At 32.5% G+C, this 27,947-nt stretch overlaps 6 protein-coding genes across 8 annotated transcripts; 1 reads left to right on the forward strand and 5 right to left on the reverse strand.

Annotated features, from left to right (window-relative positions):
* LOC109354673 (phosphopantothenoylcysteine decarboxylase subunit VHS3-like) lies at positions 717-2,783 on the reverse strand. 2 transcript variants are annotated; one of them, XM_019597331.1, is made up of 3 exons: positions 2,574-2,783; positions 1,321-1,385; positions 717-1,225 (listed from the first exon to the last, which is right to left on the reverse strand). In XM_019597331.1, the coding sequence occupies exons 1-3, from the start codon at positions 2,694-2,696 to the stop codon at positions 886-888; spliced, it is 528 nt and encodes a 175-aa protein (XP_019452876.1). In that variant the 5' UTR covers positions 2,697-2,783; the 3' UTR covers positions 717-885. The 2 variants fall into 2 exon arrangements, with proteins under 2 accessions (XP_019452876.1, XP_019452884.1); XM_019597339.1 differs by having other exon boundaries at positions 717-1,222; positions 2,574-2,780.
* Positions 3,645-11,945, reverse strand: LOC109354693 (actin-related protein 2/3 complex subunit 3-like). Of its 2 annotated transcripts, none has more exons than XM_019597372.1 (4): positions 11,932-11,945; positions 10,746-10,748; positions 5,256-5,553; positions 3,645-4,126 (listed from the first exon to the last, which is right to left on the reverse strand). In XM_019597372.1, the coding sequence occupies exons 3-4, from the start codon at positions 5,542-5,544 to the stop codon at positions 3,984-3,986; spliced, it is 432 nt and encodes a 143-aa protein (XP_019452917.1). In that variant the 5' UTR covers positions 5,545-5,553; positions 10,746-10,748; positions 11,932-11,945; the 3' UTR covers positions 3,645-3,983. The 2 variants fall into 2 exon arrangements, with proteins under 2 accessions (XP_019452917.1, XP_019452907.1); XM_019597362.1 differs by lacking the exons at positions 10,746-10,748; positions 11,932-11,945 and adding exons at positions 5,729-5,837; positions 5,941-6,130 and having other exon boundaries at positions 5,256-5,525.
* Positions 7,168-10,110, reverse strand: LOC109354684 (monogalactosyldiacylglycerol synthase 2, chloroplastic-like). The gene is made up of 8 exons (XM_019597351.1): positions 9,659-10,110; positions 9,093-9,265; positions 8,724-8,885; positions 8,493-8,637; positions 8,108-8,332; positions 7,939-8,001; positions 7,385-7,855; positions 7,168-7,323 (listed from the first exon to the last, which is right to left on the reverse strand). Exons 1-7 carry the CDS (start codon positions 9,851-9,853, stop codon positions 7,523-7,525), a joined length of 1,296 nt encoding a protein of 431 aa, XP_019452896.1. The 5' UTR covers positions 9,854-10,110; the 3' UTR covers positions 7,168-7,323; positions 7,385-7,522.
* Positions 17,920-22,507, forward strand: LOC109354702 (pyrophosphate-energized vacuolar membrane proton pump). The gene is made up of 8 exons (XM_019597385.1): positions 17,920-18,246; positions 19,455-20,029; positions 20,125-20,504; positions 20,679-20,765; positions 20,853-21,183; positions 21,290-21,700; positions 22,050-22,109; positions 22,217-22,507. The coding sequence occupies exons 1-8, from the start codon at positions 17,997-17,999 to the stop codon at positions 22,418-22,420; spliced, it is 2,298 nt and encodes a 765-aa protein (XP_019452930.1). The 5' UTR covers positions 17,920-17,996; the 3' UTR covers positions 22,421-22,507.
* On the reverse strand, positions 22,999-23,655 carry LOC109354711 (lachrymatory-factor synthase). The gene has a single exon (XM_019597397.1). The coding sequence runs from the start codon at positions 23,643-23,645 to the stop codon at positions 23,160-23,162; it is 486 nt and encodes a 161-aa protein (XP_019452942.1). The 5' UTR covers positions 23,646-23,655; the 3' UTR covers positions 22,999-23,159.
* LOC109354719 (protein SRG1-like) lies at positions 24,989-27,165 on the reverse strand. Its single transcript, XM_019597409.1, has 4 exons — positions 26,836-27,165; positions 26,207-26,454; positions 25,554-25,881; positions 24,989-25,372 (listed from the first exon to the last, which is right to left on the reverse strand). The coding sequence occupies exons 1-4, from the start codon at positions 27,067-27,069 to the stop codon at positions 25,115-25,117; spliced, it is 1,068 nt and encodes a 355-aa protein (XP_019452954.1). The 5' UTR covers positions 27,070-27,165; the 3' UTR covers positions 24,989-25,114.

Below are 27,947 nucleotides of genomic sequence, written 5' to 3' on the forward strand. Positions count from 1 at the left end.
AGATCTCATGAGAGAGAAAATAATTTGTTGCATAGTTCATTTTTATTAAAAAGAGAAATCTCTATTACAATCCTTTGAGAGAGAAATGAAAATTTACTTGTGATTCATTATTAATAGCAATATTATAAAAACCAATCCTACTGTGACCCAACAATTTTGAATTGAGAAAATTCTAAATCAATCGTTAAATCTAGTTAAATTATGAAAACTTTAGACATAAATCAAGTCATTCATTTAAAATTAAAAAATATAACATTACTCTAATACTTTATTTTATTCCAATCATAAATATTACTTCAATAAAATTATATATAATTTTTAATTATATAAAAATTTATATTTACATATAATTATAGATAATTACTAATTGTATGTGACATCATCTAATCTAATATAAAAGTTTAATCAATTAAAAGTAATACAAGACTTATTATTGCCTGATAAAAGACTCGGGTTTCATAACATTGATTAATAGTTCGACATAAGTGGATTTGTAAGGAAAAATGACTATGGCAAGGGTGCAAGAGGTGTAAAGAAAAGGGAAGAGAATGTGATTGGTGGTATCATGGGAAAAGAAAAAGAAATATGACACAAAATAGAGTTGCTCCTAACTTCATAACGAATATGCAAATGACTCATAGCAAAAACAATAATAGAAAATCACGAATATTGACATATAACAAGAATGAAAAACACTTTTAGAAGCAACACAGATAATAACAGATAGCACATAAGAGGAACAATTAGAAATATTAATATAGGATTACCATCAGTTGAAATAAAAAAGATAGATAGGTCTACTCAACAAGGTTGCTAATTTCTCTGTTCTAATCAATAAAGTGGACTCGTGCATTACATGGAAATAATTTACTACTAATATAATTTTCACTTTCTCTTCTTAGATGGTGGCTGTGCAGTCTCCTCGTCATCTTCCTCCTCTTCGTCTTCACCATCATCTTCATCTTCCCCATCATCGTCGTCATCATTCCCATCATCATCCTCGTCGTCATCGTCCCCATCATCGCTTCCTCCTGCACCATTAGCCTCAGGATCATCTTCCGGGTCTGCCTCTTCCTCCCCTTCCTCACCTGAGTAGTCTTCTCCATCCTCATCGTCATCCTCGTCCTGAGCGTCGTCATCATCATCGTCATCGTCCTCTGTTTCGCTATTCTTGTTTTCACGAAATGCATATTTCCTCCCACAAAGGTCTCCAAAAGGGAACCTACCGGATATAACATACATCACAATAAATTATATTTTCTATGTCCAAACAACCAAACATATTAGCTTCGAATGAGGTACATAAGTTTATCCTCTTACCTTTCATCCATTGAGGTCAAATTTGGTGGCACTGATATTGTGACATTACTCAGCACATATCCAATCTGGGAGGGTAAAAACAGAAGTATATAAAAGATATTTACTAAATTCAATGCCATAATGGATTATAAATGCCAGGGATATTCTATGTAAAACTCATCAAGGATACAACAAACCAAGTATATTTATGGTATACATAAGCCGAAAAATTATACTATAACACATTATTGCAGTTTTCAGATTTGTAAATATTCAACAAAGAAACAATTATGTAAATTATAGCCGTTAAATTCCATATGTAACCTGCCAATGGTCTCTCTCAAGTCACTACTCCTAAGCAATAAAGAAAATTGGACTCGTACAGAACAAGAAACGGTTACAAAGAAGTTCGAACAAGTAAAAACGCCCTTCATTAAAACACCAACATAAAGAAGAAAGGTTATAAGTGGACTATTGCTCTGTTGACTCGATGCATTCATTTTCTACCATTACTCAGTAGTTTCTTTTGTAGTATTAGGATGAATCCAGATGTTCGATACAGTTCCTTTCTCCACAGGTTATTTTTAAAATTAGAAGAAAAACGAATCACGGAGAATACCCTTTTACTGCCCAGATAATGTTAAGAAACACACGACGACAATTTTTTATGGTTGAAACTGCGAAACTACTTATACAAAAAAGGCAGGAAGACCCATATAAGACCCAACTTAGCACACACCGTTCAACATATGTCCCAACTCCAAAACATTTTGCTGAAACCCCGGTTTATTTCTAGGTTTTTTGGTATATCACTAGGTTGTACAAACAAAACCAAAGCATCTGATATAACAGCTACTCATGAGTCATGACTAACAACACAGACACAACAAACACCAAAGTAAATCATGAATTTCTAAAAACCCAGTAGCAAACAAACCCTACAGCACTAAAATGAAAGAAAAATAACATTAACAGTAAATGAGGAACAAACAGTTTACTTATATTTAACCAAGCTACTAAATGAAACAAAATTGCAAACAATCCTCACCAGCAAAATAACACTTTGAAATGCTAACAACATATAAACAAAAAAACACCCTTTTCCTGTTACCCAAATAAGAAAACCTTTGAGCTTGAAGCAAATCATTACAACATATAAACCCTATTACAACAAAAGCTTACTTACACAGTTAACTTGGTAAACCATATAGTAAAATCACGGAATAAAAATGCTTATAATGCCTCAGAATGCAAACAAAAAGATGAATTTATACCAGAGCGAGAGATTGAGCGGCAGAAAGAACAGCCTCGGCAACCGCAGCCTGAAGAAGAAAGGGTATCTCATTCTCGACGGCGGTGAGAATTGGAAGCTGGTGCTGCTGAACCTCCATTGCCATAATATCACAGAGAGAGAGGAGTGAAACAAAGGGTTTTGTACGAATCTGATTAGAGTAGAATAAACCCTAGATTCTATTACAGATTTAGGGTTTTTGTGGAACTTTTTCTATTGCCACACACAAACGCTTCTTCCACGCCAGATTCTATTGGATCTTGTGCCAATTTGGGTTTTGATACTTTTTTTTGTATTAGGCCCAATAACGTACGTTTCTGTCAAAATAAATCACTTTTCGAAACTATAATAATATTAATCAATTAAAACTGACCGTTATTTACTCTCAAGAAACGCCAATCTAGAGACAAGTTTAAAGTACATTTGATTCTTAAAACTAATTAAAAAATATATCATTAAATGGGAAAGTTCCAATTTATTTCTCAATGTTTTATTTAAAAATAATTATGTATAAGTGCTGTAAGTCTAGCTTGATTTTCAATATGACCAAAAAATCAAAAGTTCGATTCTTAGAGCAACACTTGCTGAAAACAACAATCATGCACTCCGAAAGGAGATTAACTCTTTACTTTCTTTACTTATAATGGTGAGGGGATAACCCTTGATAGTACAAAAATAGATAAATGGGAAGGTGCTTAAAGCTATGCTTATTTGATAAAAAAAGCAGAAACATGTGAGATGGCAGAAGATTGGGGGAAGTTGAGTAACTAGTTGAATTGAAGTCCTTTGACAATACTAATACCACAGTTAGCTGAATTTAAGTGACTTAGACATATAATATTGTATTGAATTAAGGAGTAAAAGTTATCATTCACTGAAAAATGAAAGGGCAAGTGAGAAAATAATTGTTGGCAGCTTGTAGTTATTGGAAAACTACATTTTCCCTTTATTCATTTATTTTTGTTCATCAAACAGGTATCCAAGATTTTTGATTTAGTCAATAATATTCTACAAAATAAGCTATAAGCTAGTGTTGGCAACTTTTGCTCAAATGTATACAGTTGTGCAGTACTACTTTGGCAACACAACAAATTAAGAAGGAGAACAACAACCAGCACAAGCAAGGTTGAGATCATGGCCTGCTTATGATCAATGTCTTTATGATGGGGGCCAAAATAGTCATGACAAGCAAACAAATTTTGAAAATGGGTGCTACTTAGCTATTAGTATTACTATTCACTATTCATAAATTCAGTATAATCAACATCAAAACAGACAAGGAACAACATGACCCTCAAGATTTCATTATACTTTTATTGATGGGATCAACAGTATTTAAGAGTATTTTTCAGCTCAATTTTTTATTCATACACTGCCTCTTGGTCACAACATCTCAAGGCACAATTATGTTCATAAATTTCCTCTTTGCAAAAGCCAACCACCATTTATTTGGAGTGCCATTGGGTCTGTATGCAACACTCAATAACCTTCCACTTGTTTCTTCTCTTATCTGCTTCAAATAATTTCTGAACAACTCTGCATTTATTGAAATCACAAACCTTGGAATATAAGAATATATGTGGGGATCAACCAGAAGGGAGAAAAAACAATATAGAATTTCAATGTAAAACTAGAATAAGCAGTGTGCTATCTAAAATGTATGCAATTTCCTACTAAGTAAGCAACACCGTCCACATAATGTCTCGGCAATGACAAAATAAAAACCTACTTAATATACATTGGTGTACTGCATACAAGTTAAAAAAAATTCATAACATGCCATGCAGAGTTAAAAACAGATTAGTTCATTCTCATGAATTTTTACTCATCGTGACGTGTAGTACATATTATACTTTATTAGAGAAAGTAACATTTCCCTGCCTTTTTTTAGTTGAAATTGAAGCACCAATCCACCCAAAAATCACTGCAAAATATAGTTTATTACAGCCAGATTATAATCATCAATGAGATGGAGCTTTTTAAAAAATGAACCTTTCTGAATGGGAGGTTTCCATCCTTTAGTTATCTATTCAGGTCTTAATGACCAATGCATTAGCATTTGGTATTCACTTCATTTCATGTCTGTATTCTCTGGTACTATCCTGTGAAATACTACATATCTAGCCTCTCGATGCTGTTATGTCCATATAATTATTCTCATGAAACCGATCATGGTTGGTAGTTACTAGGACCCGTTGTCTTCTATTTTTCCTAGACTTCTGCAATGATAGTCTCATTTTTCCATTGTACTTTGTCCTAAATTTACATGAAACCCTGGGATAGTACACTGCTTGTCACCTTGAAATGTATGTTCGGGTGTGTTAAGTGTATTCAGAATTCAAAAATAATTTAGCATAGGACTCATTGTACAATGCCATATGATGCGGCATAGACACACTTACTTCCTCGAGTGAGTTTAAGGTAAGGTGAACCAAGACCGGACATGAGAAGATTATGTTCTATCACATCTTCAGAAAGCAATTTGCACAAAACATATAACATTTCTTAGAAGGTTGGCACTAATTAAACAACTTGTTACACAATTAAGCTAACTATATGTGTCTACGGTCTACCTATCCATAAGGGGTACCAAGAGTAACACTACTATAAAATAAAATAGAAAACATAATGAAAATGCACAAAGTTAAGAGAAAAAGAGATTGACCAGCATCGTGGTGTGATCGAGGATGGGGGAATAGGCCAGGAAAAGGAAAGCCAGATTCTCCAGGAACAGGAACCTTTTCCAATCCCAAATTGATTACAGCTTTAGTTCCTTCAGCTAATGTTCTGCAACCTTCAAGCCTCTTGAGAGCAATATTAATGTAAAATGTCAAGTATATTAGAAGCTTATCAGCAGGGCTCTGTATATCAAAGTTTCGGAAGAACACATTTGCTCTAAAGAATGTGATAGCTTCATCCACAATATCAGTTGTATCTGCACCACACAGAAACATATATCACAACTTTTTGGTATAACTAAAGGTATCCCCTCACCACATGGGTAAGGAACTAATCACTTTCGGCGTTTGCGACTGCCCATCCAACAAGTGTTGCTCGCAGGATCGAACATTTTTTGTGTTAGTCTATGTATGAGATTCTGGAAACATAAAGAGCAGTGAATGGATGGAATTGAGAAACCTTGATCTGAAACAGGAGCAGGTCCCTTAATGTGGCTCTTAAGAGGAAGTAGAGGGCACCCACAAGCTCTATTTACTCCATCTTCATCCACAAAACTTGAGTGATAAACCTTACCATGACAATAACAATAAAATCAATTATTCTCAATTGGTGCTACTAATCAAGATTATGAATTTAAATTCAATTGAATAAATAGAATCGAATTCGCTTACCATTTTCCTCTTTTTGGGTTGAGATGAATTCAGGTTAACCCAAATGTTACCTTGTGCAATTGAGGAATCGATGAATGCGTGTTTGGAATGATGAAAAGGAAATTGGTAAATGGTGAAAAGGGAGGAGGAGAAATTGCTGAGAGTTGATGTGAATTTGATGAATTAGGTTAAGATACCAAAAATATTAGATGAAGTGAACGTTAGCTTGATGAACTCTATCGTCTAGTATTCATGTTTTATTATCAATTATTCAAAATGTAATTTATGTATAAATTTTTACACTTACAATACAGAAATATTATACTTCTAACTTAAAATGGTAGGGCTACTTCAAAAGCCAATTAAACTTAAAGTTGTTTCAGTAGACAACTTATTTCTTAAATTTACTTATTATTTGACAATTGTTATTTTTATATATTTATTATTAACGTTACCCGTACTATGTGGAAGTAGCGAACATTTGATGAATTTAAAGAAACGATAGCATTAATATATGTAATGTTACATGATCTTATGTTATAAGTTAAGTATTTCCAAGTGTGATGTACATAAAGAATCTCACATTAGGAAGTAATAGACAAGTTAAAGTGCTTTCATAAATATGATGTCTAAAAATTTTGAATCACCAAGCCCACTTACTATTCATTTAATGAAAATAGTTAAAATCATATAAAAATATTGGATTATAGAGTTTTTCACATCTTAGATTACATCTCAAATCTAACAAAGAAAATTATTAATATTTGATGATCAATAATTCTAATTAAATTCTCAATATTGATAACGTATTAATCATTAAAAATTAAACAATTACATGAAAAATTTCAAAATAAATAATATAAGTAGAAGATATTAATGTTTGACCGAATAATAACGTATGGGTAGTGGAAAAGATAGGACAAACTATCAAACTCAAATGATTGTACAACCCCTAACAACATCACTCCAACAATGTGAAGTGCTTATTATTCTTTTTGGAGTCCTATTAGCTACTTTTGAACGAGTTCACCTATTTTCAAATACTAGAGAGTTTAGTATTAGAATATGAGAAAAATAAAATTTCTTTATTTTCGTTAAAAAAAGTGATTTGTGCTAGTAATTATCATTTGATATTACATATTCAATATCGGAGATGATCTATATTCCAGAGTCAAAGTAGAGGAATTTATGTAATATGCACCAAGAGTTTACTTTATATAGTTTTAACTAATAAGAACAATTCCAAGGAGACAAAAAAAAATGAAGAATAACCATTAGACTGAAATGTACAATAGGAAGTTAAACAACCTTGCACTTATAGTCAATGAGATGTAGTCCCTCCCCCTCCACAACATCCTAAATAAATCTCATGACCATGCATTAAAAATCCACAACTTGTTTACCGATATGCACCGACACTGTAAAGTTTTTTACACCGTCAGTATATATATTTTAAATCCTTATCACAATTGGTACCTTATTCCGGTAAAACCAAGCTGCTAGGATAAAGAATGATGTGCTTTTAACAGTTAACTATACATCAGTACATGTCAAGCCTAATAGGGGAAAAGGTAATCTGAAAGATTCATAGTTAATCAATGAATTAGATTAGGCTAGTAAATGATGAGGTCAATGTGTATGGAAAGTTTGATGGCTCGCGTTGCAGAGCAAGCTCATCAATGTCCCTTACGATGCCGAATACGGCCTCAGGTTGTGCTAATTTCAGTGCATTCTCCGACATTCTTTTCATATCATCTGACTTTGTACTGAACCATTGGGTCACGATTCTCGCTGTTTCCTTAGAACTTCGGGTGAAAACTCCGGCTCCGTTGTCTACCACATAAGGCACATTACCCTTTTCCTGTCCAGGAATATAGTCATTGAGGATTATAGGAAGACCTCTTATCAATGCTTCTGCAATTGTACCTGGTCCAGCCTGAAAATTTCATGAAAATAATGAGCCTTTGTTAACATATGAAGTAGTACATAAAAAGGATCATGTTAGTTTAAGTAACTTACTTTTGTTATAATGCAGTCACATGCTCCCATCCATTTTGCCATAATAGTCTCAAATCCTCTAACCTACACAAACCAAAAACAAAGTTTCATTCATTGTCATTCTATTTTTCGCATATGTCTCTAGTTGAGTCTATTCAGATGTTGAGGTTTAAGGAGCGAAGCGAGTTACCTTTACGGGAACTTTCCATTCGAGAGATTCAAGGGTGGATACTAAGCTCTTATTACGGCCACATATAATTACTATCTGCCCAATTGGTTTCTCAGTTTCTTTATCAAAAAGTGCTTCTCCAAGAGCCTTTGCAGTTTTTTGGACAGGTCCCATTCCTTCACCACCACCCATCAATAAAACTGCTGGCAAGTTAGGATCCATCTCAAGTTCTTGTCTTAATTGATCCTATAACAAAGACAAAGCGAAAACATTCAGCTTTTAAGAGTAATGTTATGTATACAACAGTTTTTCCTATTTCGCGATGCAGAGTACATGTACCATGTGTTATAAAATTCAAAGTTGTTAAAAGTTGTTGAACATTATATCGTCTTCAATAGACAAATACCTTGACGAGGACTGCACGCGCAAAAGAAGGCCTGATGGGCAAGCCATAAACTCGAATTTGAGATTCCTCGAGGCCGCCTTCTTGTGAGGCTTTCTTGGCCACAACCTCAGAAGGACAGTACAACCTATTGACCCAAGGATGAAACCTAAAAAGGCTTAAAGGTTAGAACATGTAAACGCATAATGATGAACTTTACTCTAAAGCAAAATTAAAAGGTCACAATGGACTTACCAAGTAGGGTGGCAAGTACTAAGATCTGTGATTACAGTGACAAAAAGCACCTTATTCTGCAAACCTTGCCACTTTAGAACCCATAATGGAATATGTTGCATCAATGGATGGACACTGATTATGATATCAGGCTTGTATTCCATCAACCCTGCTTCCACCTCCCTGAAAATGGAACAATTTATAATACACTAGTTTCATAAATATAATATGTAATTAAAGAACCATTATTTCTTAGAAAATGAGTACTGATTAAATGATGACATATAGTACATAAAGTAACTTTCATATATAAAGAAGATAAAAACAGTGAACATAAGTTACATTACATAAATCATATTTGAAAGAATGTGAAGTTTATTCATATTGTACCTGGCATAGAAAGCAGCTATGGCTGCTAAATAGACAGAGTAAATCCACCTAGGAGAAGTGCTATGAAATGCAACATTCCATAGTTGTACATGGTTAACCATAAATTTATATTGTCCCTCCATGTCATTCAATGGCCAACCTGTGTATTCCTTCCAAACATCTTTTACAAATACCTGAAAATTGAAGAGATTATTTCATCATTAGAGAAACATGAATAAAGGAACAAATATTTTATTGAATTGCTAAAGAATATGGAATCATCCAAAGGAAAAAAAAAATGGTGTTGGTATGAAATTCCTTATCCAGAAGAATAGAAATAAAAGGAAACTGGAAAGGGAAAGGTAAATAGATGAAAAATGAAACAAAAAAAATCATTTTTTTGCTACATAATTTGAGTTATACTACATAATTTTTGTTGCAGAAAAAAATGAAACAAAAGCAACAACAACACAAGATCTAGGACGTTCAACATCAAATTAAACAAACAAATACCTTAAATTCTGCTACACCAAACAAAACTAATGAAGATAAAAACAAGAAAAGATAAATATAAGGTGAGTTATTACCTTGTATTTATCACCAAATTCAATTTGAAAAGCATCACGAATAGCCTCAGCAGAAGCTCTATGTCCACCACCAGTATCACTCATAACAATCAACACATTCTTTGTCCTTTCATTTCTATTCTCCATTATCTCCATTCCTCCGTTGATCTCCTCATTGCAACTATTGCTTTGAACCTCATTCCCATTATTATTCATCTGGTACGTTGTTGCTACTCCTCTAATGGTACCCTCCAAAACAATAACTAGAACCAAAAATGTAATCTTTCTTGGAAAACACGCAACCCCAGTACTCACCTACCGATCAAATCTCGTTCCTTTCTGAGATGGGGTAGAGAGAGAAGGGTGGTGATTGAGAAAGAAGAGAGGAAGAAAATGAAAATGATTGGTCACAGGTTGAAGAATGAAAAGTGGTATTTGCAATGTTTGTTGTTATAGTAATGTGTGAGGTGATAGAATTTTGCATTGGACTTTTTATAGCATGCAATGTTTTGGTGCATGACAACCATAGGATCTCGTACTTCTTATTGGTACGGAATGTTCAAATTGCAAAATTCGAATCTTTGCATCCAAGGATTTGGATGGATGAAGATATATTGTCCTAACCATGTCATCAAATATATTTTAAATTAATTATAATGAAGTAAAAATAGATAAAATTGTGAATGTTTAATTTTGTTAATTCATGTATCATATTGTGATTAGTTTGGAAGACTAGGACATAATTGAGGATAGCATATCATTTTCCGATCTTCAAGGATAAGAATCATTTGTCCTCATTTCAATCTCACTTAGTATCCCTACCTAATTAGAAAAAATTATAATAGCATAAATTAATATTTGTATATTATTCTATAACATTTAATTGTTTCGGTACATGACTATACAAATTTCTTTGAGACATTATCTTTGTATCTGTTTTGGATAATTAATTATGGGCACAAAAATGAGCATAAATAGTATGAAGTATTTCTTTTTTTCTATATACTTTAGGAAATGTATGTATAAAAAAAGATAAAAAATACATGAGGGATAAAGTAATATTATATTATATTAGATACAATATAAAATATTGGGAAAGTGTACTAACATCCTATAAATCATTTTCCTAATATCCTTTAAAAAATAGAGTTGCAATGTTTTATTTCCAAGGACTTGTTTATGTGAGGCAGAGCGATAATGATGGGTTGGCAAATAGTTGCTTGGACTAGTTTGCCCTCCCTATATCCACGTTTCACCATCATTTATAGGCAATGGGAAACTCTGAAAATGAACAAACTAAAATACACATATCCTAAATACAATGAAATCAATAACTTGAATTTAACAGATAAATCCGATGTGATTGAATTTCGTACAATGAATTCATTACTCCTAACCCGATTGACACTAAATCTCTTCTAGCATGTGTTTTTATTGGTTATTTATGTTGACTTTTGGTTTAATCAATTTTATTTATATTGAGTTAATTAACATTGTTGTTTTTTATGTATAATAGTTGGTTTACATTGAGTTCAATAGAAACATGGTGTGTTTGAGTTTAATAGCCACATGTTTGCCTTTTCAATCGATCTACTTTACCTCAAATCTAAAAGGTTTAGGGATGATAACATTAATTTTAATTTAATTGAAATGTTATAAATGTGTAGCAAATTAATTGAATTATTAATAGGATTTAATATGTATATACTTACAGTGTAAAATTTTTTTACACTGTCAGTAAATCATTCACCATTGATTTGTTAACAATTATTAACTCTCAAACAAAAATAATACAAATCAATGATGAATAATGTATTAATAGTGTAAAAAAATTTACAATATCAATGTATAAATTTTAAACTCTTACTAATATCATTAGATAAAATTAATATTGAAACTAAATATGGGCAACTTAAAACTTATTGATAATTAAAAAAAACAGAGGAATATAGGCACACAATGAGTGGCCCGTGATGAAAGCGTGCTATTCCCGCCATTATTGGTAGAAAATCAAGATCCGCAGCAACATCAGTTAATTGGGCCAGCCCAATTAGAAAGAATTATTAAACCGCAACATATTTTAGTAGCAACCCTTTGCGTTATGAGCATGTAAATGAATACAGGACTTATCCTATTAGCATTCGAGGATCAATGTGAGGCGTTAAAGTTAGTTTAGAAGTTGAATTTCGGAGGAAAAGAAAAATTAAATAGAAGATTTCAGAGTCATGAAATACATTTAACTTTCAATGAATTTTTTTCTTCATTATCTTCTAAAATCTAACTTCTAAACTAACTCTTTCAGAATGTACAATGAAGTATTGAAAACAAAATTGAAGGATGAAAAAGCAACTACACTAAATGATTGAGGAATAAGTTAATTTGTGGGTGAGTTTATCAACTTGCGAAAATGGGGAAACAATAATCAATATACAATTAGGCACATTTTAGCAACTCTGGTTATTGTGTTTAGTCATGATATGTATATGTATAAAATATTGTTAAAGAATTACCAATTTTTTTTTTTTTTTTTTTGTAAAAAATGAAAAATTATAAAACAACTACGAATTACAAAATAGGATTAACCAGTCGTTCTTATTGTAGTCAAAGTGTGACTACACAATAGTATCATTCCTGAATCTTCTTTGATTAGTTAATGTGTTAGACATTTTTTTCGTACAAGTAAAGGCTTAATTGACGTGAATCAGATAATTTATTTAATCAAAAATCTTAGGATTAGTTTGTGAGTTAGATTTTGAAAGGGAAAGGAAATGCTTGAGAGCCCTGAAACAAGTGTATTTCATGGTTACGGAGCCTTCTATTACCTTCCATTTTCATCCAAAATTCAATTCTCAAACTAACCATCAGAATGAATAAGGGTTAGGTGTTCAAGCCCTTCCTTTCCACTCCATTCAATCAAATTGTAACACACCCACAACCAATGACCTTGTTGCAACTACTATTAAGTAACAGAAGAATAGATATTAAGATGTAAAAAAATATATGTTATTATTATTGTGCTTTCTATCATTCATATTTTATTATTATTGGTCATTTCACTTTAAATATAATTAATACAAACAAATAATTTATAATATATCAATTGAGTAAAAAATTTAGACTGTACACAAATATTATACTCTAATTATTAATCTCTCTTATAATTATATTAATATTTCTTCATGTCTATCACTTTGAAACTTTAAGGAAGGAGTAATCTTAACACCTAATCTTATCTTCAAACCTCGTTTTGTACCTACTCAGCATAACGTAAGTGCCAACTCCTATTTACATATTTATCTCATCTACATACAAAAATATAAAAATTACCCAATCATTTTCAGTAAATGATATGGTAGTTGTTCACTTTGCTTTTGCAACAATTTTCTTGTATTCACACGATTTTATATTCTGCCATAAATGTAACAATATTTTTTTTTATTACTATCAAAGATAAACTCTCGCATCTTTGTATAAGAACTAACTTTTTAGGGTGTATGGTTATCATTCCCAGCAAGTATCTCTCATATGAATCGAACTATTAACATTTGGTCATCTTGAGAATCTAGTGGGATCTTACACCACTAGACCAACACTTTATTGGTTGAATATAAGCATAATATTTGTATATTGCTTTCATAAAGATTTATGTATAATCAATATATTATCCATCATTTAATTATATTACATTTTAAATAGTTAATAATGATTAAACATTAATATTAATGATATATAATACAATAATAATATATCAAATTCATATATTTATAAAATTCATATATTTATTAACAATATACTTGCTTGCGTGAAACATATTTCCTCTTTTGTTAATTAAGACACACACCAAATACGATACGGGTTTGAATAATTCCCTCTTAACTTTTAAACAAAATATCAAAAATAAAGTTCTTGGTACAAAGGTACAGGGATGTAACAAACCTAAGATTTTTTAACCGCATACTTGTCACATTTGATTGATGGTTAGATAAAATTTCACCCAAAATAATGACGTGAGGGTATTAGAGCATATACGATGGAGAATAATATTTTCATTCTTATTTGGATTTCACACATTATTTTATAATTTATTATAATTTCACATAAAATAAGAACATCTACTTTCTCACCACAATGACAAACTTTATTCTTATTCTTATTTGGGTCCCACAATCTACCTAAATTTTTATATTTTACAATAAATATAGCAAAATATTAAGAATAATTACTTATTTATTAATAAATTAAAAATTGTTATAATTTGATATAAATATTAAAAATCAATTATAAATAAAAAATATAATTTTGTTGTTGATATACATGCAATTGGTGGAATTTTCATTTAAGGAAGACAAATTGAGGTTCTTCAATTTTTTTTAATTTTCGTTTCTGAAAAATTTAATTTTTTGTAATCATTCTAGATGTTTTTTTGATATGTTTGTGCTTGTATTTATTCATAGATTATGTATTTTCGTTGCCCTTCTCTCCTAACAATGAATGTTCTTATTTAGTCACTTTTTGTTCTTAAATAAGAACAAAACACAAGGAATAAAAATAACACAGTGGAGAACAGAATAAAAATGTTAACAGAATAACTATTGTCTATATGGATGCTCTTAGTTCTACTAGAGGATCTAATTCTACCATCAATAAAGTGTGTTTGTTTGAATATATTGAATATGTAGTCCACTATCATTATGGCCGTTGAAGAACAATTTTTAGTTTAATTTAAAATTATCATACCATTAACTTACTAAATTATAGAGATAATTATAGTACAAAGGTTGTTCTTACACTACTAGTGCTAATTTTAGAGATGATTTTTCATATATCTCTCCTCTATATATAAAAAATAAGATTATATATCTCGATTTTTGATTTTTAAAAATCTATAATGTCTTAGTATTTATTATTTCATAATGAAGCAAAGTAGACTATCCACATGGCATATAAAGCAACAATTTTGTTTTACTTCAAAAGAAAAGGCTAAAGTAATCATTAATCTATCTAAACCACCTTTACTAAACGGACATGAAATTAATGTTTGAAACGTGATTTTGAAAAATAAGCTCATAACATAGCTTCTAGTTGCAATGAGTAATATGTGTAAAATAGTTGGAATCTAACAAGTCCTAAAATACAAAACTTAATATTTTCTTTTTTCAAATTCCCCCAAATATAAACCGGATAACTACCAAATCATTCAAAGTCCATAATGGTTTTTCTGCCAATGATATTTTTCCACCTTTTTTAGGTAAATAATTAATCTTCATTTCAGGGTTCATGATTGTCTCTTCCAATAAATATCGCTCTTAAGAGTTGAACCTTCAACTTTAAGAATATAATAAAGTCTTACACCATTAAACCACCAATATGTTGATAAAATCTAAAATAGTTGAATCAAAAAATATTGGCACAAAGAACCTGTGATACTCTTGAATCCTGATCCAAACCAACCAAAACTCCTCCAACCAAAAAAACATAAAAAGAGGACAATAATCCCAGAAAACAGGATTTTGGATCTACCCTTTTCCTATTACAACTGACAAATGCTGACAACTTGGGAAACTGTTACACACACATAGACATGGGCTTCACTTGTAACATATGGTCCCATTAGGACCCTTCACCATCCATGACAGCACATTCTTATCTCACTCATCCAACCATGTGGCCACTCATATTATTGACACTTCAACAATATTTTATTAATTTATTTACTTCAATGATATTATCTCCATTACAGATGAGTTTTTATTTCTCCTTTTATTTTCAATAACAAAAGTGTTAATTCATTACAAATAAAATGATGAGTATATCAAAGTTAACTGTGTTTCCTTTTTTTTTTATAGTAATTATATTTTCGGTAATAAATATAATCCTTATTCCATAATTATATAGGTTTGAGGGTGTAACACTATAAAGTGCAAACTAAGCTAACTGGGAAAGAATGCATATAGTGTAAGGAATAAATATAATTTATATGCTTTGTTAAGCTGTCTTCATAGGGTGGTGAACAAAAACCACTGAAGGGTATGGCAGGGAAATAATATTAGTGAAACATTAATGAATAATGATTTGTATGATGGCTTCACTGTCATATCATATAACCCATTTATCTTTTTTGGTACTTACCAATAGTATATTCTTCGGCCTTTCAGAATGTATAATTGTCATTTCCAATAAATATCACTCACATAAATTGAACTCTTTTGGTCATCTTAAAAATCTAACAGCTAACGGCTTTACGTCACTAGAACAACATCTAAATGATGTACAACCGATTTATGAGCTATAGTTAAATTTGATCATAAAAATACAGTGTTGAAATATGGGTTGGAGTTAAATTGGTGCTATTTTTAATGAAGATTCTTGTGGCACCGACATAAGTGCCTTGGTGTAAACATCATGGTTGTAGAGAATGCTGATATATTTAAAATAACCAAAGTTTGAACCCATGCGATCCACTTTGCTTCACCATACAATAACATGAAATCTGTTAAAGATTTGTGACATATAAACAAGTATTTTGTGCTGTCTTTTCCCATTGATTGGCACCGATTTCAACAAATAACAACAATTAGCTAACGAGTACAAATTTTTGAACAAAGGATAATAATGCTCTAAGAAACTTAGTAACCGAAAGTAATAAATTTTGAGCTTGAAATTAATGGAGTGGAACTCAAATGGGATGAAATTAACTATTTAAAGATTTCAAGATTCTACAATTGTGTTTGAATGTTTAAGGGGACTAACTTTTTTATTCATAATACTATTATTATCGGATTCGAGAAGAATTACATTAGGTGAGAACACGTGATTTAAAAGGGGAAAATGAACAATGAAAGTTTAAACTTAATAAATAGAAAAATGTATTGGGGTATTTGATATGTTTGAAATACGAAGTATAGTTAGAAAATTTATTTGTAAAAGGAGAGTGGAATGTTGATATATTATAATGTATACTTTTGAATACTATTGTAGTCAAATTTTAGAATACAAAAAATAAGATTCTGTAGCTTTCTTGAATATTTGCCCGTTGATTATAAAACAGTAGTAAAATTAAAATAACATTTAAAGTTTTACTAATTGTTAGAATATTATGTACTTTGATTTTTATGTAAATTCTTCTTTAGTTTGTAAATCTGTTTATTTTAGACACACAAAAAATTGGCCAACTTGATAAGGCATTTGCATAGATAATCAAAGTTAGATGACACAAATAATTTTTAGAAAAAAATTGGCCAACTTGTAAGAGTTTTTTACACCGTCCATCATATATTGTTCATTTTCCATGTTCATTGATTTTTCATAAAAACATAATCAAAATGAAAGGTAATAATACATTGACTGTATATATATCTTTATATTGTTAATGCATAAATATTATGCTCAAATTTTTACGAAGAAACAAGTGGATTATAATGTTATGAATTTGATTAGGCAAGTTGGGTTACTCATCTATTTTGCTACACCTCCCAATTTTTTAATCCATGGGTAGATTTGACACATTGATATGTGATATATAAATTATCTTATAAATTGTTATTAAGCGTGTAAGTTGATCATAGTCCTTGATTTTGAAATCAAATCTATCTAATGGGATGAATATTATATGTCGTAGATTTGTGTTCCTCCTACACAATAAAGTAACACATTATTTTAAAAAAATTACCTTGTTATGCTAGTAAAATATTTATTCATATATAACATTTATTTCCTCTTATGTGATACTATATTGTTGAACTTAATAAGATTGAAGATATTAAGTTGAGACATGTGATCCCAATCTAAAGAAATGTTGTTATATTAAGAATGTAATATTTATACATGATCGGTATAAAAATTTATATACAATGAATGTATCACTTATAATTTATTTATATTTTTTATAGAGTTACTATAATGATAATGTATAAAACTTTAACAATATGAGTGTATACATTTCCCCCTCTTCATTTACCATATTGATGAATGGTTTTCCTTGATTAATTTTGATGTAAATAATGGATAAAATCATAAAATGGGTAGTTTTGTTGTAAAAAGATAATAAGAAGGAAGAAATTGAGTAATTAATTAATTAAAAAGGGAAGAGAAAATGTGAGCCTTTAAAAATGAAAATGAGATCTGGCATTAAGAAATAGACAAATGAAATTCTTATCCATCTCATTTATGGTAAATATATATTAATCTCAACCACACACATTCCTAAAATCTCAACAATATCAGTTATCAAATATTCACATATATTATTATATATAAATAAAACCCTCTCTCAGCTCAATTCATATAATTCATATTTCTCATTCATTATATTCTCTCTTTCTTCTTCTTCTTCTTCTTCTTCACTGAGAGAGAAAAAGCTATGGGTTCAGTCATTCTCCCAGATCTCGGGACTGAGATTTTGATCCCAGTTTGTGCTGTTATTGGAATAGCTTTCGCTCTTTTTCAATGGTTTCTCGTTGCAAAGGTGAAACTCACTGCTTCTAGAGATGCTTCTCCCAACGCTGCTGGTAAGAATGGTTACAATGATTACCTCATTGAAGAGGAGGAAGGTATGAATGACCATAACGTCGTTCTCAAATGCGCTGAAATCCAAAACGCTATCTCTGAAGGTTTATCTCTAAAACTTAAATTTTGTTTTTTTTTTGTTTTTTTATTGTAAAGTTTGCGTTTTTATGATTTTGAGATCTACCCATGAGTTCAGATCTTTGTATTTATATTTATAATTTTTGAAAGTAATTAAGGAAAACGAAATTATTATGTGGGTGTAGATTTGAATTTTTATCAGCAGATCTCGGTATGTGTTTGTTGTGGTTCAACATGGCTTGTTTGGATTTGAATATTGTTGTCTGAGGCGAACCTTATCAAGTAGGAAAGCAGGGTTTTTTGGAGGTTGCAACCTTTGTACTTAATGTTTGATTCTGTCTGTTCCACTGTGATTTCGAACTTTGCTATGTTTTATTTAATATGTTTTTTAATCTCAAGAAATTTGAAATGTTTTTGAGTTAGCTAGACATGACATGAGTATATACCTTTTTAATCATTAAAAGATTGATGTTGGTCATGGAATTTGGACCCACATGTTCAAGTCTTATAGTGATTTGCAATCAAAACTAATTTCGTTATTTTTTGTGTGCTTTTTTCCTTTGGTTCTCTTTTTCTATGTCTTTTACCTCATAACATTTTAAACATCATAACACAATCATGGAAAATAACAAAATGACTTAATACATAATTACATGTACCTTGATTTGATAATAAGTTTCTGTTATGTGCTTTTACATTCTATATGGATTCAGGCTTTCATCTTTTGTTCTGGGCAGTATATGTGGTATTTATTTATCTGTTGGTAGCTTTATTGAAAAAGTTTTGGTGTTGCCTGATCCTGTGTGTGAGATTCGAGTTTGTAAAATCATTGTCATTTCAGAGATTGACTGGGTGCCATGTTTAATTTGTGAAGCTCATTGCCCCCTTTTCTAGATGGATGCACTTTTAACATTTTCCTTGTGTCCTTACCTTTAAACTTGCAAGATTTTGCTCACAATAAACTCTAATTGCTTCATAAAGTGTAACCTTGTTACATAATGTCATTTTATTTTGTTCCTCATAACTTAATAACTTTAGTCAGTTTATAGTTAAACTAAACAATTTAACATTATTACCATTGCTTGGGAAAACCTCTTCATTTTTTCCAATCTTTTTTTTTTGTGTGTAGATATTTCTCAACCACTGATATCTACCCCCTCTTATTTTAAATTAGTTCTTGTTGGTGGAAGGTGTAGAGTGTTTCACTGACTTATTTGTGTTTGAACATTACCAGGAGCAACATCATTCCTTTTCACCGAATATAAATATGTTGGAATCTTCATGGTGTTTTTTGCCGTCTTGATATTCCTTTTCCTTGGATCTGTGGAAGGATTCAGCACAAGCCATCAGCCTTGCACCTATGATCAAACTAAGATCTGCAAGCCAGCTCTTGCCACTGCCCTTTTCAGCACCATATCATTCCTCCTCGGTGGCATCACATCACTTATTTCTGGTTTCCTTGGAATGAAAATTGCAACTTATGCTAATGCAAGAACCACCCTGGAAGCTAGAAAGGGTGTTGGGAAGGCTTTCATAGTAGCATTTAGATCTGGTGCAGTTATGGGATTTCTCCTTGCTGCAAACGGTCTTTTGGTCCTGTACATTACCATCAACCTGTTCAAGATTTACTATGGCGATGACTGGGGTGGTCTTTTTGAGGCCATCACCGGTTACGGTCTTGGTGGTTCTTCCATGGCACTTTTTGGAAGAGTTGGTGGAGGTATCTACACTAAGGCTGCTGATGTTGGTGCTGATCTTGTTGGCAAGGTGGAAAGGAACATTCCTGAGGATGACCCTAGAAATCCCGCTGTAAGAAAAACGCTCTGAAACTAGTTCCGTCATTTAGTTTTAAATATTTCTTTGTTAGTCCTTCCTTATATCTGAACAAATCATTTTGCACTCAGGTGATTGCTGATAATGTTGGTGACAATGTTGGTGACATTGCTGGCATGGGTTCCGATCTTTTTGGTTCATATGCTGAGTCATCCTGTGCTGCTCTTGTCGTTGCTTCCATCTCTTCTTTTGGGGTGAATCATGAGCTGACTGCTATGCTATACCCTCTCATTATCAGTTCCGTGGGTATCCTTGTTTGTTTGCTTACCACCTTATTTGCAACTGACTTTTTTGAGATCAAGGCTGTAAAGGAAATTGAACCAGCATTGAAAAAACAGCTCATTATTTCCACCGTGTTTATGACTGTTGGGATTGCAATTGTGAGTTGGATTGCGCTCCCATCTTCATTTACTATCTTCAATTTTGGAGCGCAGAAAGCTGTCAAGAACTGGTAAGTATCGTTAGCTTCTGTTGGGATTCACTTTTTCCACTGGAGCAATCATTCAAAAGTGCCTTATTGTATAAAAAGGCACCTCAGTTCAACAATGTCTTATTGTCTATTAATAAAATAATGAATGTTAAATTGTCCGATCTTAGGACTCATGCAATATTTTTTGGTTTGCAGGCAGCTATTCTTGTGTGTTGCTGTTGGTCTTTGGGCAGGACTTATTATTGGATTTGTGACTGAGTATTATACCAGCAATGCATATAGGTAAGCAATTTTGGATCATATTTTGCAATTTTGCCTGTGTATCATTACATTTTACCTGGACTTGACGTTTTCTATCTGTTTTTGCAGCCCTGTGCAAGATGTTGCAGACTCTTGCAGGACTGGTGCTGCTACTAATGTTATCTTTGGCCTTGCCTTGGGATACAAGTCTGTTATTATTCCAATTTTTGCCATCGCAGTTAGTATTTTTGTTAGTTTCAGCTTTGCTGCCATGTATGGTATTGCTGTTGCTGCACTCGGGATGTTGAGTACCATAGCCACTGGATTGGCCATTGATGCATATGGTCCAATCAGTGACAATGCTGGTGGTATTGCTGAGATGGCTGGGATGAGTCACAGAATCCGAGAGAGAACTGATGCTCTTGATGCTGCAGGAAACACGACCGCTGCTATTGGAAAGGTTTGTTTTTTTATTATTGTTTATTCTCTTTCAATCTTATTCTTGGAAGTTTATGGAAACACCACTTATTCTAGTAGATGCCTGATATCTCCTTAATCTGTTTTAGGGGTTTGCCATCGGTTCTGCTGCCCTTGTGTCTTTGGCCCTTTTCGGTGCCTTTGTGAGCCGAGCTGCTATTACAACTGTTGATGTGTTGACTCCAAAGGTTTTTATTGGTCTAATCGTGGGTGCCATGCTTCCTTACTGGTTTTCTGCCATGACAATGAAGAGTGTGGGAAAAGCTGCTCTGAAGATGGTTGAAGAAGTACGAAGGCAATTCAATACCATTCCGGGCTTGCTAGAGGGAACTACTAAGCCTGACTATGCCACATGTGTCAAGATCTCCACCGATGCTTCCATTAAAGAAATGGTACCACCTGGTGCTCTTGTCATGCTTACTCCCCTTATTGTTGGGATCCTTTTTGGAGTAGAAACACTTTCTGGTGTCCTTGCCGGATCTCTGGTGTCTGGTGTACAGGTAATGTTTAACACACCTCAATTTATTAAGTTTGTGTTCGGTTGCATGTTTGGCAATTTAATAGCAAAACTGATTCTCGGCGTCAAAGTTCAAAATCATGGTTTAGCAAGAACTGAAAATGTATCTTTTGCATTGTATTTAAAGTCGTACTGAGTTTTACTGCAAATTTATTATTAGAATAAAAACATTCAGATATAAATCACTTTACTTCAAACTCAATTTAATCGAAATCAATTTTGCATAATCAAGTTCGTTTTTCTAACCCACCAAAACACAGGCTAAGTTGTCTGGTGCGCTGGTTTCTTTTAGCAGCTGCTTGGTTTTCATTTTTTATGTACCATGTTTTCAGATTGCTATCTCTGCATCCAACACTGGTGGTGCTTGGGATAATGCCAAGAAGTACATTGAGGTAATGATTTTATTTTGGTGTATACTAATGTGATTAATTTTTGTGTGGCGTAATACAAATGAATGAATGATATGAATTTTGTGGTAAACAAATATTTGGTGCAACAGGCTGGTGCTTCAGAGCATGCAAGAAGCCTTGGTCCGAAAGGGTCAGATCCTCACAAAGCAGCTGTTATCGGTGACACCATTGGAGACCCTCTCAAGGATACATCTGGACCATCACTTAACATCCTCATCAAGTTGATGGCTGTTGAGTCTCTTGTCTTTGCTCCTTTCTTCGCTACACATGGTGGCTTGCTTTTCAAGATATAAGAATCGTTATTCGCGAAGAAGAGAAGAACATCATCCTCCATCAATTCCCTATAATGGTTGATCATGCAAAAACCATCCTTCTATCTACGCCTTTTCGTTATGATTAGTTTTAACCCAGCTATTGCTCATTCTATTTCTTTTGGTCTATTCCCCTTCCCTTACCCCGGAAAACAAACAAGAGTTTATTTAGTATTTTAGTGTCCTCCTTAGCTTTGAGATACTTAATTGTGCTGAATCTGCAGAGAAATTCTTACTTGTAAAAGGTTTACAATCTCTCTGTGAATGGTTTTGGCTCCATTGTTCCATGATTTTATTATATATGAACATGCTACAATTCAACATATTCCTATTTTTTCTATCACTTGACCAAACCTTAATCAATGTATATTGCATGTTTTGAGGTCTTAATCAATTCAATACAAGATCACAGTATATTTCCATGCTGTTGATAAAACTCATGATATCACACTCAACTCCTTCAAGAAACAAGATCTAACAAATAAGCAATCATTGCAAATATTTAATTACCTCTATGATATTCCTAAAAATCTAATAAAATGAATACAAAATGTCACATAGCATGAAACAAAAGTCTGTTTATTTCATTAGGACTTGTTTAAAGATAACAAACAATAAGTGTCTTACCACTCACAACAGCAATTGTACTGTAATCTTGTAATTTTGCACTCTCTCCAACATTGATCGCAATCCGGGTAGTAACTGAACCTCGACAATGACCTTAATTTAAAACACTGATTTCATCTTCAATTTTCTCAGCCATGCGCTGAAGTCCAAGATGATACTTCTGCACCAAATCCTCAAACACCAACCCTTCCACCGGATCAACCGCGAAGGACCATTCCATCAGGCACCCTTCCAATCCATCATCCTTGAGGACCCTAATGCTTGACTCATAGGAATTGAAGCCAATGTTGCAATCCACAATCACATACTTGAGAATCCGGTCAACATCATCAACGGCTACGAGCTTCTCTTTCGACCAGCTTACAGAGCCGTTCGATCGGATGGAGGAGCCAGCGCAGTATCGGATGCAGCCAGGTTCACCATTTGTTCCGTGGATACCGTAGCATGTGGCTAAGGTAGGGAAGCGTTTATGGAGATTGAAGAAGTCCTTAACAAGTGGCCATGCTTGTTCTGCAGTGGTGGATTTTAACTTGGCTGATACCTTTCCTTCCCATCTTTCAGATGAAGAATCTTGCTCCATTTCTGTAATGGTGGAACAGAATAACAGCTTATATTTATGGTTCTATAGCATCGGATGGACGGGGATCACCTATTCCCAACAGTATCTTATTCACCCATTCAAGTCAATCACATATCGACATATGAATAAATAAATAAATTAAAAACAAAAAGTAATACTCTAATTGACTTGAAGCAGAGAGTGAGACATCATTTAGAACATATAATCTTTTTTCCAGCTCTGATCATTACAACCCTCCCCTAATGAGTCAGCCTCCTATGTGTTACTTGAGAGATCACTATATAGTTATTTTAACATATGACAAAAGTAAGTTTTTGAATGACCCAGTTTTCTTTTAAATTAAATAATTTAAAAAAATTCACACAGGTCTAAATATGATTTAATTTTCCTTCCTTAAATTTTGGTTGTTCCATCTAAAATGATATATAAATTACCAGATATAAAACCTCCTCAAATGGAAATTAATAAATGTATCCTAATCTATTTTTTTTATTCTTCACACATGTCTAAATTATATAATTTATAATTCTACTATTTTTTTTATAATATAAGTTAACTCAACTTTTTTTTATGATGTATTCAGTTATAATCAACTTATACAAATTTTTAGTCTTTACTGTATTGAATTTATTCTCTTGCTTATATTTTACGTCCAAGATTAATAGTTTAATACTATGTTAACTAAATCAATTGTTTACTATAAATCACAAATCAAATAAAACACCAATATAGCTAACAAAATCACTTTGTTTAATTTCTCACCGTATATAAAAGAATGAATGCAATCTTTATACTATTATTATTGTCTACCCTTTCACTTGTCATCAATAAGGAATAGATATGTTATTAAAATCTTGATTTTAATGGAAGTTAATTTAATTTTTTTAACTAAAAAAAGGTTATTTCTTATTGGTATCAAATGGAGTGAATATGGAAGATTTTTGTTGATGAATGAATATTAGTTTAGCCTAAAAATAATCACTCAATGTCTCATTAACCACAACCTTATGTCCCATCAAATTGGTATGTGAACATAATCAAAATTATGACATTATCAATCTCTATAATTAACATTTACATTCAAATGTTCAGAAACTAAAAATGCAGATCCTATATTCCCACTGATTTGATAGAGGTAAATACCAAAAAAAACATGAATTATTAGAAGCAAATAAAGCTAGTACAACAATAAGGGGTTGGTCTAATAGTGTAAGATCCGTTAAATCCTTAGGATGATCAAAAGGTCAATGATTCAATTCCTAAGGGTGACACTTGTTGGATGGGCAGTCACGAACCCCGTAAATGATTAGTTCATTTGAGCAGATACCCTTGGTACAAAAAGAAAATAAAGCCAGTACATACATATTGATATTTCCACCATTTAACTTAACAACCAGTAAACACGTTTATTCCAATTATCTACTACATCTTCATTATCATTGGGGATTGAAATATGAAAATAAAGGGTCTCATTTCTGATCAGATTTATCTACAACTCTTACCATGTCAAGTGCTATCTTACCCTCTTGGTAGCACTTGTAGTTGATATCACCATAATTCTTAATATTTGTGTACAACCTTGGTCTTGTCTCATCTATTAAGCCTTCCACAGGTCCAATTTCATTCTCTGGTTCTGGCTCATTAAACATAGCCACAGACATCCTCAACTTTTCTGTGTTTGTCACAACCCTGTGCATTGGACTCTTGAATATTCCATTACTCATTATCTGTAATAATAGCAAAGGACATTCATATATACATCGACCAAAAAATGTCGTCTGCATGTAAATAAAACGATATAAGTGTCGTTGCATGTTGTTTTTGGTTTTTCACGACAATACTAAAGAGGATTCTGACTCGACTGCGATGTGTATGGATCGAACATAGTTGAGAAAGAGATTTGTGTACCTGCATTTGATCACCAAGATTGACAACAAGAGCATCAGGAATTGTAGGAACGTTGACCCATGTGTCATCAACCAGAATTTGAAGACCTTCCACTTCTGTGTCTTGCAATAGAACTGTGATTCCTGATCTATCTGTATGAGGTTTGACACCGAGAACCGAATCAGGTCTAGAACAACATGGATAGAAGTTGAACCTTGCTAGCATTAGTGATTTTTCTCCAAACTGATCCAAGAAGCTACCCTCTTCCAAATTCAGTGACCGTGCCATGCTTCTCGAAAGAAAATCCATCATCGACTTCACTTTCATGGTAAACTCCTCTAGTGTATCACTGCATAGATATTAAGAAAATAAGCTCAATAAATTCTCCATATTAGTGCATAACAAGTTTTCTAAATTACTCAACAAAATCTTCATAATGAAATCTAGCATAGTTTAGCTACTATCAAAGCTAAGTTGACAATGACAACATTTACCCAATACCATGTTATGTTTCTGTATCAAAGCAACTATATAATTAGCACCCGGAAAATGAAACAAAATGTGAAACTTACTTCGCAACAATTTTCATCTGTTTCTCTGGACTTCAAGGGTACAGAGAGGAAGTGACAGAGAAGTGATACAAATCTGAATGCACCATAAGAAAAGTATAATACCTGAAATCAGATGGAGTTTTTGGCCAAAGAGAAAGGCGTCGTTTTTCTGTTGGCAAAACACGAAGACTTAGGCGATAGGACCAGTCAAGGACTTGCTTCTCTGAAACTATCCTGTCACTCCCATAGCCTTCAGATTCACCAACAGGTCTAGTATACTTTTGTTTCTCCTCAACTGGAAGTGCAAAAAATTGTTTTGCAACTTCGCGTACTTTCTCGAGATATGAACTTGACATTCCATGACCAATTGCCTGTTATCAACTATAGTTCATAACATTTACATAACCAAGGAAAAATACAACATTTGGTAATTATATATGCAATTATACTATACTTCAGTTTATAGAGGTTTTGTAATTGCTTAGGAATCTACAAAATTATGAAGGGATTGAATCTGAATCTGGATCTGATCTGATCTGATCTGATCCATTTTCTCTAATGTTAAGAAGTGTATTACATAAAAGTAATCATTTTTTTGCAGCTTACTTTTCATTTTTCAATGAGTAGTATAAGACCATTTATGTAACATATATCCCATGTTACTTTGAGACACATCTAAGTGAACATGTTCTTTAAGGTAAACAGGAACTATAAAGTAATGAAGTATGATATAAGTTTTTATGGATCCAAACCTGGAAGCATCCAACAGAGCTTAGAGCAGATCTTAACTTGTCTAACTCAGCTTCTGATGATGCTAGGAGACTTAGATCAATGATGGGTATTTGAATATTTGTTGAAGTATCTTTAGACCAAATGCTATTTTTGTTGACTATAAATTGTGGTGGTGGTTCATCACCATCTATGGACATTTCTTGAATGCTCCTAGGCAATGATTTCTCCTCTGAAATGATCAAATTGTTGGCCATTTTCTATCAAGTGATATTCCTAATGAACAATGTTATGTCAGAGAATTTTCCTTTATAGGATTTTCACATGCTTGAAATCAATGGTTGTGATCTTTTTTTGCACACATCTCAACCCTTTTAGGAAACTTGTCGTTTACTTATATAATAAGAGGGCACTTATAATAAATATAACATAGTAATTCATTCCTTCTAGTTCCTTTTAATATTTTAATTATAGAATGTTGAAAATCACTTTCAAGTTCCTTATATCAAAACCTTCCTTCAACTTCAACAATTTCACTTCCACCTCTTGCCTTTAAACCTCAGACTCAGAGTTCTCATTTGCTACCTTGGAAGAACCTTCCTCAAAGATACACTCTTATTGGTACCACATCACTTGCCTTTGTTATCTTCTCTTTCTATACTGTAACAACTCCACCACCTAAACTTATTACTTTATAAAGGTGGCTGAGTGCACGAGGCTAAAAAGAAAGCGATTGAATATTCCTACCGACTTCTGGTGTAAAATGCACCCAAGTGTTGTAAATCTGGAAAGTCAAGAATATGTTGTGCTATTCCTACCAACTTCTGGTGTATGTTTCAACCATTCAAATGACCATTTGAATAATCTCAACATTTTAAATCATTGACATCTCAACAAACCTTTCATGCAATGTTTCTTTCTTTTTAGTTTATTTTTCTCTGGCAGTGTTGGTGTTTGGTGAGATCAACTGGTCATGGATGATGCATACATGGCTGCAAACGAATCTCTTTGGTCTTATTTGTTAATAAGGGATCATGGAATGTTATAGAATAAATTATTCCTGCTATGCTAACTGTTGTAATCAATGAAACATTCAATGTGAAGGAGAAAGTGAAAATGAATAATTCACCTATCA

This window comes from Lupinus angustifolius, chromosome LG01, assembly GCF_001865875.1.
Source record: "Lupinus angustifolius cultivar Tanjil chromosome LG01, LupAngTanjil_v1.0, whole genome shotgun sequence".
NCBI classification, from domain to species: Eukaryota; Viridiplantae; Streptophyta; class Magnoliopsida; order Fabales; family Fabaceae; genus Lupinus; species Lupinus angustifolius.

Coding starts and splice junctions, on each gene's coding strand:
- LOC109354673 (XM_019597331.1), bottom strand. CDS start 2,696: ATGGCAATGGAGGTTCAGCAGCACCAGCTTCCAATTCTCACCGCCGTC. Junction 1,386..2,573: donor CCGCTCAATCTCTCGCTCTG/GTATAAATTCAT, acceptor TTACCCTCCCAG/ATTGGATATGTGCTGAGTAA. Junction 1,226..1,320: donor TTGACCTCAATGGATGAAAG/GTAAGAGGATAA, acceptor TGTTATATCCGG/TAGGTTCCCTTTTGGAGACC.
- LOC109354693 (XM_019597362.1), bottom strand. Junction 5,526..5,728: donor TGCTCCTGTTTCAGATCAAG/GTTTCTCAATTC, acceptor TGTGTGGTGCAG/ATACAACTGATATTGTGGAT. Junction 4,127..5,255: donor TCGATCACACCACGATGCTG/GTCAATCTCTTT, acceptor CAATAAATGCAG/AGTTGTTCAGAAATTATTTG.
- LOC109354684 (XM_019597351.1), bottom strand. CDS start 9,853: ATGAATAATAATGGGAATGAGGTTCAAAGCAATAGTTGCAATGAGGAG. Junction 9,266..9,658: donor AATTTGGTGATAAATACAAG/GTAATAACTCAC, acceptor TTCAATTTTCAG/GTATTTGTAAAAGATGTTTG. Junction 7,856..7,938: donor GTGACTGCATTATAACAAAA/GTAAGTTACTTA, acceptor TGAAATTTTCAG/GCTGGACCAGGTACAATTGC.
- LOC109354702 (XM_019597385.1), top strand. CDS start 17,997: ATGGGTTCAGTCATTCTCCCAGATCTCGGGACTGAGATTTTGATCCCA. Junction 20,766..20,852: donor TATACCAGCAATGCATATAG/GTAAGCAATTTT, acceptor CTGTTTTTGCAG/CCCTGTGCAAGATGTTGCAG. Junction 22,110..22,216: donor ATGCCAAGAAGTACATTGAG/GTAATGATTTTA, acceptor TTGGTGCAACAG/GCTGGTGCTTCAGAGCATGC.
- LOC109354711 (XM_019597397.1), bottom strand. CDS start 23,645: ATGGAGCAAGATTCTTCATCTGAAAGATGGGAAGGAAAGGTATCAGCC.
- LOC109354719 (XM_019597409.1), bottom strand. CDS start 27,069: ATGGCCAACAATTTGATCATTTCAGAGGAGAAATCATTGCCTAGGAGC. Junction 26,455..26,835: donor GCTCTGTTGGATGCTTCCAG/GTTTGGATCCAT, acceptor AGTTGATAACAG/GCAATTGGTCATGGAATGTC. Junction 25,373..25,553: donor ATCTTGGTGATCAAATGCAG/GTACACAAATCT, acceptor CTATTATTACAG/ATAATGAGTAATGGAATATT.